Raw genomic sequence first — 12,478 nt, forward strand, 5'->3', positions numbered from 1 at the left:
TACACTGGAAATTAGGGACAGAAGAAGAGTTATAAATTCAAGAGCATAATCAGGTTACAAAGAATACACAAAATGTGACTGTAGATTATTCCAGGAATAGTGATTGACTTCGCATTCCCAGGAAGAAAAACAATGATATGTAATTTACATGAAAAATCTAGAAGGTGTTTTGCGATTATGTATAATGTGAAGAAGGAGCAGCTGAAAAAAAACTAAACAAGACTGCAGAGGATTTTAATTCTCTGGGCAACAAGACCTGAATGAACTGTCTCACAATGATCTTTAAAACAAGGATGTTGCTGTTTTTAAGAAAAAGTATAGAAATTTACCTCGGCATAGGTTCACACACACACAAAAGGAAAATTAATTAAAATCGAGTATTCCATAAAAGTCATTAAAATGCTAGCACAAAGTGATGGAGTACTGAATTTAAATTTTAGATTATCTTTTGGGACCAGTGCTCTTTGAAACGCACTTGAAGGAACAATATTTTTACATATTTCCACTGCTTCCATTTTATTTTCTACTTTTAGCTCTTCTCCCTGTCTCATCTCTTAAGGTTTTTCAGCCTCCTCAGCTTTTCTTTTCAGCAGTTCCCATTGTTACTGTCCTTAGCCCCTTTTTTCTTTCTTTCTCCCCCAAATACCAAGAGTGGCCTTGTGGTATCTGGTTTGCCACTGAAACCTTTTGCATGTGGTGTGAATGGGGTAGTTTGTTGCTCAGGTTCAATTCAGACATTGAACCCAACACACAGCCCCAGCTGGCCATGTAGTCCTAGAGCCATTGTGGGTGTTGTCACCTGTACACAGCTGACTGTGCCTCTGTGAGTCTCTTGTGTCCTGCTCATTCCAGCCACCCTTGCAGTTCAGGTAGGGGAGGCTCCAGGCCTGGGTGGGGCAGTAGCCTTCCCATGGCTCCCCGACTTCCTTCCCTTCCCTTCTTCAGTGAGCCTGTGTATTGCTGCCCAATTGTTCTCAAGGTACTGCCCTGTTATTTTCTGTGGTTCCTTATTTGTTAAATTTAGTCTGGGCTATCCTACCTAGTGAGCAACACCCATCCCACCATAAAGCCTCAGTTCAAAATCCTCTTCCCAGTCACCCCCAGCCCCTGCTCCAGACCCTGCCCTTGAAGCTAGTATGTGACTCCAGAGGCCCCTTTGTTCTGGCTTATGAGGCACTCTTCCCACCCAGCGTTGAAACCTTCCAGGCGCTTCCAGCCCATTCATTATTGCAGCCTCTGATAAGGAGCCCTCCCTCATCCCTTCCACTCTTCCCCAGCTGGACTCTGTAGCTCACCTGTGACACTTAAGGCTTCTTGTCTTATTTACTGTGGTCGACTCCCTGAAAGAAGAGGCACATGCTCAACTCTAATTCCCCTGCAGAGCCTTGTTCCAGTACCTTGAGCACAAAAGGTACTAAATAAGGGGCTGCTAATTCGGAGGCTGTGGAAGCCAACATTAGCTACACATATGAACAGGACAGTGCTAGCCCACGTTCACAGCTGCATCCCTTATATTTAGAGGGAACGTCTGAGTGTCACAGGGATGCTTCTGTATCTCTGATCTGAACACTGGTCACTCCCCTCCCCAATGTAAGCCTGAGTAGAGATCACCCCCGACCTTTTTTTTTTCCTCTTCTTCCCCTTCTTCATCCTAACTAGGAGGAGTGAAGAGACGGCCCAGGGCTCTGCATGCTCTTGGATACAGCCACAGCCCCACTTCCCAACCTCACTGTTGGCTCGAGACCATCAGGATTGCTCTCACTGGCCCACCTTCCCCTTCTCTCTCATGCCTTAGCCCCCTTCCATCGCTATCTTCTGTGTCCTTGGAACTCCTGGTTGGCTACCAGCAGACCCCACCCATGCCCAGCCTGGGACATCCCTCCCTTCCTCTTCTAGGCAACTTCAACACTTTTTGGCCTAAGATTTCTCACACCTCCATTCTGGTACTAAGTCTCCCCTCATCTTCTTGATTCCTTTTTCCCTGGGAAAATGAAGCCATCAAAAGAGACCTTTCAAATGCTCAGCTCCTAGACCAGCACATCTGCTCCGCCGAGAGCCTGTGCATTGCTGCGTGCATGGCTCTCTGCCATTCCTCTGGGTGAAACATCAGCCCTCCTGGTTCTGCGCGCTGGTCCCACCTCCCGCCTCTGCAAGGGCTTCCGTCCAGCAGGCAGCTTCTTTCCCTCCCGCATCATCAACTTCCCCTCTCTATAGTATCATTAGCATTCGCATTCAGAGATGCTGTCATTTCTCCCATCTTAAGGAAAAAAAAGACTGTTTCGTGATCACTTTCTTCCTCTCTGGCTGCTCCGTGCGGATGCTCCCTGTGTCTGTATTCGCCTGGACGTCCTCCTCCACATGGCTGAGTTCCATCCTCCTTGACCCGCCATTGTTTCCGTTGTTCGCTTCCTAAGTGTCCCCCGGCCGACTCATGACTGTAATCACCATCTTTTTTATGACAACCTCAAATTTATGTTCTACACCCATTTCTCTCCTCTGTATATCCATCCAACTGCCTTCTTGCTATCTCTTTTGGATGTCTAATATCTCAAACCTCATTGGTCCAAAACTGAACTCTTGGTCTGCCCACCCACCCCTCCAAACCTGCTCCTCAGGCAGTCTCGCCCTGGCAGTTAGTAGCAGCTGCGTCTCTCCAGTGACTCCTCCCAGAAATCTGGTTGTTAACCCAACACACTCGACATCCAGTTCATCGGCCAAACTGATGGCTGGACCATCACAGCTGTCTCAAGTTTGACGGCATCTTGCCACCTGCACTGCTATCTTCTCACTCCAAGCCATGAGTGTCTTCCCTGCATCTTCATAATAGCCTCATAACTGAGGTCCCTGTCTCCACCGTGGCCCACTACAGCCTGCAGTACACATGGCTGCCGGGATAGTGTTGTTGAATATAAGCCAGATCAAGTTCCTCCTCTGCTCACAATCCTCCCAAGGCTTCTCAAGCAGAGAGAGTCCCTTCCAGCTATCTAAGGAGGTGTCCCCACCCTAAAATTATGCTTCACCTTCTCCACAGTTCACCACACTCCAGTCACACTCAGTATTTCAGTCTCGCTTGCACCTTTTCCCTTTTCCGCCTCCCTGGATGTCAGCCTCTCCCACTCCCTTTCCTCTTTCAGGTCTCTGCTTGAATGTTATTTTCTCAGTAATTCCTTCTCCAATCCCCCATCCTAACAGCTGCCTTGCCTTCACCCCGCAGCCCACTCCCCTTGATTTTTCTTTACAGCTAGCCTAGCCAGACACTGCCTACAATATTGGTTTACCTTGGTGCCTGTCTTCCCCACAAGGATTTAAGTTCCATGAGGTCAGAAGTTTTTGTTTTGTCCATCTTCTCACCACTGTATTCCTTAAACAGTACTTGGGAAGCAGTTTTACTCAATAAACGCTTGTTGAATAAATGAAGAATATTGCTGGATTTTTTTCCTCCACGTTCAAGGTCAACCTCGTACTAGTCACCACCGTGCAAAGTTCTGCAGCGGAGCTGTCCCTGCGGCCCTTCCTAACCCTGCCACTCCCCTCCCTTTGGGAAGGCTTCCCGTTCACTCTGGGTGAAACCAGCCCATGCTTGGGCAGCATGGTCAGTAGCTCTGGGCATCACTGACAGCCTTCGTGGCCTTCCAGGCTTGTACCCTTGGATCTTCTGGGAAAATTTGTGCAGCTAGTTCAGTAGTCAAAATTGGGCCCAGACCTGAAGCCAGTGGCTGAGTACATTGTGTTCTCGGCCTGGCTTGCTGCTGTTGTTTAATTTAACGTTGAACACTGGGCCAAAGCGGATTGTTTTCTGCCAAGTTGAAAACCAGCTAAATACTGCATTGGATAATCATTCTATTTCTTTTGAGTTTTTTTTTCTCTTTTACATACTAGATGTTATAACTGAAATCTTAATGCAATTTGACTGGAATACCACTCTTTTTTATTTTCTTGGCCATTATAAAAATAATAACCAGCGTTATCACTAGGAGTCAGTAGACTGGGCATCTGTGAGGATTATGCTCTATGATTTTAGCAGTCTTTTAATCTCCCTGTAATATTTAGCTTATTCACCAGTGTAATGAATACGATACAGTATCAGGCCTAGATAATACCCACTGACAAATGGACACATGCAAGTTTGTTCTCTTCAAAAGGAACTAAATGCACACCGCTGTCCTAACAGAATACACACAAGAAGAGAAAATGCCTTTTAATAAGCAATTAAAATTTATACGAAAAAAAGAAAAGTTTATACCGTGAGAAACCTGACAAGACTGAGGGGGAAATAGAATGAAAACAACTCTTTTGCCAAGCAGTTTAGAAATTATACTGTTAAATTCATAGATTTGGGTGAGGAAAAATAAACAACCATCAGTTGCAACCATGCTCTGTCAAAAATATCCCCTGTCCAAGGCCCGCTGACAGGTCATAACCAGAACCACATGTTCCCAAAGCAATAAAAGAGGAGAGAGGAGCATCCTATTTAAGGAGAGCCTAAAGACGTTCATTGCAGGCAGGGATAGAGGGACAGGGCACAGGCAGGAAAGCAGGAACTTCCTGGGCAAGGGGCCTGGAGTCAGTGACACCCACCCGTCAGGTTATCCAAGGGCTGTTTGTGTTTACACTGATGCTTCTGCAGAGTCCTAAACCCAAACACCCGACTCAACCGGATGGCCAGTCCCAGGCAGCCCTCCCACCTTTTCTGAGTCATTGTCCCATTTAGCATGGTTGCTATCATCATCACGTTGCAACTGTGTCAGGCCAGGATAGAACATTTCATTCCCTTGACCTGCAATGTGAAATGAGTTAAAAGTCAGTGCTAAGAAATGGTAATACTGAGCTTCCATAGGCTGCATAGCAATGTGCATGCTGCTTCCTAAAGGGGATGAAAGGCTGCAGGTAACCACCCCTCCTTGGCCCAAAGCAGAATAGAGTCATTCATCAGTTCCCACAGAGCCAGACCCTCCTCTACTGAGTGTTCACAATGTATGCATTACATGTGTGCTATTTTTATATTAAAATGTCTTAAGCTAAATAAGTTTTTCTAAACATTTTTCCCAAGTGTTGCATTTACTGACATAACTTAGTTACAAAACATACCTTAACTCATCTATTTAGGAAATATACATGGAGAGCCAGCTATCTATAACTAGTGAGATAAATGGAATGGCTTCCAGTATGTCAACATTTGGAAGAATAAAACCAATTTGATTTTATTTTAAAAATTTGTTTTAATTGGACACAAAATCAAAATGGAAAAACAGACTTTTTTCAGTTTTGTGAACTTCAAATGTTACTTCTTTTTGTATGAATTGCTTTTTTAACTTAAAAAAAATTTGTTTATCCACATACACATTTTGTCTTTAGGTTTTTCTTAACAATTTGTTTAATGTGACAGTTTCCTGCCAGTCAACCACCTGGTGATATGTTCCAATAGAATATTGGAGTGGTGTATTTCAGATGTAATTACCATAAAGGATAATTAACATTAATACCTTAAAGATTGAACTGGACAACTAGTTTGAGGGATATTCATTGAAACAAAATAGCAGGACTTATTCTTGACATTGTCAGAAATAAAATTGACCTGTAGAGGCTTCTTCAGAAGGGTTTTTTGCATCATGGCTGCTGCTGTTGCGGCTCTCAAATGATTGGGATATGCTTTGTCATGGAAACACTGATGATCTTCCAACTTGCTTCTTCCCTGACCTTGACTCACTTCCTGGGGTCAGTCTAATGACTACAGCCATGTTCAGAATGCAGGGCCTCATGTATAAAATCTCACCAGGAATAACTTTGGAAAGAAACATCATTTACATGTTCCCAAAGGACACAAAAAAACAGATGGAAGGTGATATCTGGCACTCCCTCTTTCTCAGTGATGACTCATTTTGGAGTTTGTCCTCCTAGTCTTGGTCTGCCCCGCACAAGGGCTCAGACACAGTGACAGCTAAGGTTTTCGTGAGTCAGGTGACGCAGGAGTGGAAAACCTCATGACAGAGTGGAAAGAGCTGGTTTACAAACACTCCAATTTAATTACATTGTTACCAACACAAAAAGAAAATTCTAAGGAGGAAAATTTGGACATAAAGTTCCTCCATTCGGAATGACCTGTCACCTAGTAAGGGTGGTGTGACTCAGAGCATCATCACATTCTGATTTTAAAAGTACAAGCCCTTTTAAAAAGGAGTCTTTTTAGGGAATTGAGCATTACATTCCTAATATTTTTCATCCTGAATGCACTTAGCAGAGGAAACGTGTATTTCATCAGACATGGATTTGACATTCCATTACATTATACGGTAAACAGGACAAACATGTCTCATGTTTTAGACATGAGAAAGGGGAGCTAAGACAGCCACCACCACTGTAAGACCGTGGTTATCTCATTTAAACAGATTTTAAATATGGGTGCCAGTGGTATGATCATCAGCCACTTCCACTTTGTGAATAAATTGCTTAGAAGGAGTCTTTTGCCTACCAGATGTGACCTAGATTTAGATTTCCAAAGGCAGGGGGGAAAAACTCTATTGTGTTAAAAAACAATTGCTGGTAAAAATGCATGGTAAATGAGCTTATCTCAGTTTTCCAGGTGTTTGGACTAATATGTTATGGAATTACTGCTCCGTTTATGAAAAATAATTGAGGAAAATGTTCCAGCAAATCAAATTTGGATAAAGGCTTAGGGATAGCTATTGTGGTGTTAGTTAAGTTTTTAAATGGCAGAAAGAGCAGGAGCCAATAGAGATAATAAAATAATAGTTTTCTAAAAAAAATGTTTGAGAAGAGTCTCTTAGAAAAGGGTCAGGCATGGGTGTGCTATCCTGCTTATGCTATGGTTTAGTAAAGTACTGAAGAACAATGTGAACAATTACGCTCCTTTCAGTGCATATGAAAGCTGTTTAAAAAATCAAAGCTTGTCTGTCTGCTGGCTCTGATAAGTCTTATTATTCTGTTAAATGCAGCGAAATTTTTTTAAATGTGACATCTTTATTCTCTCTTACCTACTGTCTCTCCTTTTTCATTTCCTTTCATCTTCAGGAGCTGCCACTCCAAAACCAGTCCCAGAACCCGAGAAACAGACAGACCATACAGTTAAAATTGCTGGAGTCATTGCGGGCATCTTGCTGTTCGTTATTATATTTCTTGGAGTTGTGTTGGTAATGAAGAAAAGGTGAGCTCCTAGCTGTTGCCAAAGATACAGTTATATCCTATTGTTTGCTGGAATGTTTTGTGTGTGTGAAAATACTCAGTTACTGAACTGGCTTTGATAACCCAGACACATCTATGACTCTGTGATTGTTAACATTTTTCATCATTTGGCATGGAAGGTTATGGGACAAAAATTTAGAGTAAATGGCTATGATTCTGTGTGAATATGTAAAGCATATCATGCCAGAATAACATAAGCATCCTCTGTCTTCCCACACAGTGGCAGATAAAGCTCTGTAAAATCTTAGAAGCCACTTATTCACCAGGAAATGTTTAGTACTGATTTCCAACATACTAAGACATTTGGTAATCACAAAGATATAAGAAGACTTTACTTTTTATTATAGTGAGGATGATGATGATGACAGATTTTATGGGGCCTGTGTTATATGTAGGCACCATGCTAGGGAAGGTAATCAGCACAACATCCATTAGAAAGAGAACCCACAAGAACAGCCCAACAGAAAAATGCAGCGCAGGAACACCTCGTATTAGAACAAATCACAGAGCAAGTGGTGTGGCTGGGCACCGTGGCTCATGCCTGTAATCCCCGCACTTTGGGAGGTGGAGGCAGGTGAATCATTTGATCACTTTAGCCCAGGAGTTCGAGACCAGCCTGGGCAACATGACAAAACCCTGTCTCTACAATAAATATAAAAATTTGCTGGGCGTGGTGGCACACACCTGTAGTCTCAGCTACTGGTGAGGCTGAGATGGGAGGATCACTTTGAGCTATGATCACTCCATGGCACTCCAGCCTGGGCAACAGGGCAAAACCCTGTCTCCAAAAACAAACAAACAAAGTTGTGTGTTACAAGAGCCAAGGGATAGTCTGGGGGAGAGAAAAACAGATACGGCCATAATAAGTGATCCTCACCTCCCATACTTGAAAACTATGTAGTGTCTTGTTTTGTGGAAACAAGCAAAAACTTGCTTAATAATAAAATCTTAGATTTATGTAAAAATCAATATAAAAATATAGATACTAAGAATTGATGGCATAAAGATTCCCAAGTTGAGGGAATATGTGGATCTTGTCCTTTTCTCTATTGTTTCAAAACAGTTATAGTCATGCAGTGAGAGTGAATTCATGGATGGGAGAAGGTAAAAGTGGAGAGGTTGGTAGAGTGATGACTAGAAACTCTGATCTGGTCATGGAAGGAGGTTGACCTTGGGCCTGAGACTGTTGACGGCCTTTGAGCAGGTAGTAACATGATCTAATTTTTAGGAATATAACTCTAACGTTAGGATTGGACACAGTGAGGAGGGGAGAGAGCTCGAATCAGGAAAACCAGTAGAATGAAGAGAAAGAGCAACTTTAGAAACAGTTAAGGGTTAAATTTTAGTAGCCATTTGGAGAGAGAAGGGACAATATAGAAAGAACTTAGAGTAGTTCCTGGTTTGAGCAAGTTAGTGGAGATATTTCTATTCACCAAAATGTGGAACATAGGAACTAGAAAATGGGCGGGGGGGCAGTAAAAATGGGGAGTTCAGCTTTGCACATTTTTTTTTGTTTTTCTTTATTATGCTTTAAGTTCTGAGGTACATGTGCAGAACGAGCCGTTTTGTTACACAGGTATACACGTGCCACGGTGGTTTGCTGTACCCATCATCCCATCACCTATATTAGGTATTTCTCCTAATGCTATCCCTTCCTTCCCCCCCTACCCCCCGACAGGCCCCAGGGTGTGATGTTCCCCTCCCTGTGTCCATGCATTGTTATTGTTCAACTCCCACATATGAGAACATGCAGTGTTTGCTTTTCTGTTCTTGTGATAGTTTGCTGAGAATGATGGTTTCCAGCTTCATCCATGTCCCTGAAAAGGGCATGAACTCATCCTTTATTATGGCTGCATAGTATTCCATGGTGCATATGTGCCACATTTTCTTTATCCAGTCTATTTTCTTTATCAATTGATGGACATTTAGGTTGGTTCCAAGTCTTTGCTATTGCGAATAGTGCCACAATAAACATATGTATACATGTATCTTTATGGTAGAATGATTTATAATCCTTTGGGTATATACCCAGTAATGGGATTGTTGGATCAAATAGTATTTGTAGTTCTAGGTCCTTGAGGAATGGCCACACTGTCTTCCACAATGGTTGAACTAATTTACAGTCCCACCAACAGTGTAAAAGTGTTCCTATTTCTCTACATCTTCTCAAGCATCTGTTGTTTCCTGACTTTTTTTTTCTTTCTTTTTTTTTTTTTTTTTTTTGAGATGAAGTTGTTTGCTCTTTTTGCCCAGGCTGGAGTGCAATGGCATGATCTCAGCTCACCACAACCTCCCCCTCCCAGGTTCAAGCAATTATTCTGCCTCAGTAGCTGGAATTACAGGTGCACGCCACCATGCCTGGCTAATTTTTGTATTTTTAGTAGAGACAGGGTTTCTCCATGTTGGTCAGGCTGGTCTCAAACTCCCAATCTTGTGATCTACCTGCCTTGGCCTCCCAAAGTGCTGGGATTACAGGCGTGAGCCACCATGCCTGGCCTTCCCGACTTTTAATGATCATTATTCTAACTGGCATAATATGGTATCTCATTGTGGTTTTCATTTGCATTTCTGTAATGACCGGTGATGATGAGGATTTTTTTATATGTTGGTTGGCTGCATAAACATCTTCTTTTGAGAAGTGTCTGTTCATATCCTTTGCCCATTTTTTGATGGAGTTGTTTTTTTTTTTCTTGTAAATTTGTTTAAGTTCTTTGTAGGTTCTGGATATTAGCCCTTTGTCAGATGGATAGATTGCAAAAATTTTCTCCCATTCTTGAGGCTGTCTGTTCACTCTGATGATAGTTTCTTTTGCAGTGCAGAAGCTCTTTAGTTTAATTAGATCTCATTTGTCAATTTTGGCTTTTGTTACCATTGCTTTTGGTGTTTTAGACATGAAATCTTTGTCTATGCCTATGCTCTGAATGGTATTGCCTAGGTTTTCTTCTAGGATTTTTGTGGTTTTAGGTCTTATGTTTAAGTCTTTAATCCAACTTGAGTTGATTTTAGTATAAGGTGTAAGGAAGGGGTCCAGTTTCAGTTTTCTGCATATGGCTAGCTATTCCCAACACCATTTATTAAATAGGGAATCTTTTCCCCATTGCTTGTTTTTGTCAGGTTTGGCAAAGATCAGATGGTTGTAGATGTGTGGTGTTATTTCTGAGGCCTCTGTTCTGTTCCGTTGGTCTATATATCTGTTTTGATACCAGTACCATACTGTTTTGGTTACTGTAGCTTTGTAGTATAGTTTGAAGTCAGGTAGCATGATGCCTCCAGTTTTGTTCTTTTTACTTAGGATTATCTTGGCTATGTGGGCTCTTTTTGGTTCCATATGAAGTTTAAAGTAGTTTTTTCCAAGTCTGTGAAGAACGTCAATGGTAGCTTGATGGAGATAGCATTGAATCGATAAATTACTTTGGGCAGTCTGGCCATTTTCACAATCTTAATTCTTCCTATCCATGAGCATAGAATGTTTTTCCAGTTGTTTGTGTCCTCTCTTATTTCCTTGAGCAGTAGTTTGTAGTTCTCCTTGAAGAGGTCCTTCACATCCCTTGTAAGTTGTATTCCTAGGTATTTTATTCTCTCTACAGCAGTTGTGAATGGGAGTTCACTCATGATTTGGCTCTCTGTTTGTCTGTTATTGGTGTATAGGAATGCTTGTTATTTTTGCATTGATTTTGTATCCTGAGACTTTGCTGAAGTTGCTTATCAGCTTAAGGAGATTTTGGGCTGAGATGATGGGGTTTTCTAAATATACAATCATGTCTTCTGCAAACAGAGACAATTTGACTTCCTCTCTTCCTATTTGAATACCCTTTATTTCTTTCTCTTGCCTGATTGCTCTGGCCAAAACTTCCAATACTATGTTGAATAGGAGTGAGTGAGAGAGGACATCCTTGTCTTGTGCCAGTTTTTAAAGGGAATGCTTCCAGCTTTTGCCCATTCACTATGATATTGGCTGTGGGTTTCTCATAAATAGCTCTTATTATTTTGGGTTATGTTCCCCCAATACCTTGCTTATTCAGAGTTTTTAGCATGGAGGGCTGTTGAATTTTGTCGAAGACCTTTTCTGCATCTATTGAGATAATCATATGGTTTTTGTCATTGGTTCTGTTTATGTGATGGATTACATTTATTGGTTTGTGTATGTTGAACCAGCCTTGCATCCCAGGGATGAAACTGACTTCATTGTGGTGGATAAGCTTTTTAATGTGCTGCTGGATTCGGTTTGCCAGTATTTTACTGAGAATTTTCACATCAAAATTCATCAAGGATATTGGCCTGAAATTTTCTTTTTTTGTTGTATCTCTGCCAGGTTTTGGTATCAGGATGATGTTGGCCTCATAAAATGAGTTAGGAATTATTGTCTCTTTTTCTATTGTTTGGAATAGTTTGAGAAGGAATGGTACCAGCTCCTCTTTGTACTTCTGGTAAAATTCAGCTGTGAATTCATCTGGTCCTGGACCTTTTTTGGTTGGTAGGCTATTAATTACTGCCTCAATTTCAGAACTTGTTATCGGTCTGTTCCGGGATTTGACTTCTTCCTGGTTTAGACTTGGGAGGGTGTATGTGTCCAGGAATTTATTCATTTCTTCTAGATTTTCCAGTTTATCTGCATAGAGGTGTTTATAGTATTCTCTGATGGTAATTTGTATTTCTGTGAGATCAGTGGTGATATCCCCTATATCTTTTTTTATTACACATCTATTTGATCTTCTTTCTTTTCTTCTTTATTAGTCTCGCTAGTGATCTATCTATTTTGTTGATCTTTTCAGAAAACCAGTTCCTGGATTTATTGATTTTTTTTGAAGGGTTTTTTGTGTCTATATGTCCTTCAGTTGTGCTCTGATCATAGTTATCTCTTGTATTCTGCTAGCTTTTGAATTTGTTTGTTCTTACTTCTCTAGTTCTTTTCATTTTGATGTTAGGGTATCAATTTTCAATCTTTCCTGCTTTCTCTTGTGGGCCTTTAGCGCTATAAATTTCCCACTACACACTGCTTTAAATGTGTCCCAGAGATTCTGGTACGTTGTGTCTTCATTCTCATTGGTTTCAAAGAACATCTTTATTTCTGCCTTCATTTCATTATTTACCCAGTAGTCATTCATGAGCAGGTTGTTCAGTTTCCATGTAGTTGTGCTGATTTGATTGAGTTTCTTAATCCTGAGTTCTAATTTGATTGCACTATGGTCTGAGAGACTGTTTGTTATGATTTCCATTCTTTTGCATCTGCTGAGGAGAGTTTTACTTCAAATTTTGTGGTCAATTTTAAAATAAGTGT

General features: G+C 41.4%; 1 protein-coding gene across 10 annotated transcripts in view; it reads left to right on the forward strand.

The window, feature by feature from the left end:
• PTPRM (protein tyrosine phosphatase receptor type M) overlaps nt 1-12,478 on the forward strand; it is an 840,314-nt gene that overhangs the window by 562,898 nt on the left and 264,938 nt on the right. For all 10 annotated transcript variants that reach the window (XM_058438632.1, XM_058438634.1, XM_058438633.1 and 7 more), the window contains one exon: nt 7,030-7,162. In XM_058438632.1, coding sequence (XP_058294615.1) covers nt 7,030-7,162 — 133 coding nt within the window. The remainder of the gene's footprint in view (nt 1-7,029; nt 7,163-12,478) is intronic.

Source organism: Hylobates moloch, unplaced genomic scaffold (genome assembly GCF_009828535.3).
Source record: "Hylobates moloch isolate HMO894 unplaced genomic scaffold, HMol_V3 SCAFFOLD_5, whole genome shotgun sequence".
NCBI lineage: Eukaryota > Metazoa > Chordata > Mammalia > Primates > Hylobatidae > Hylobates > Hylobates moloch.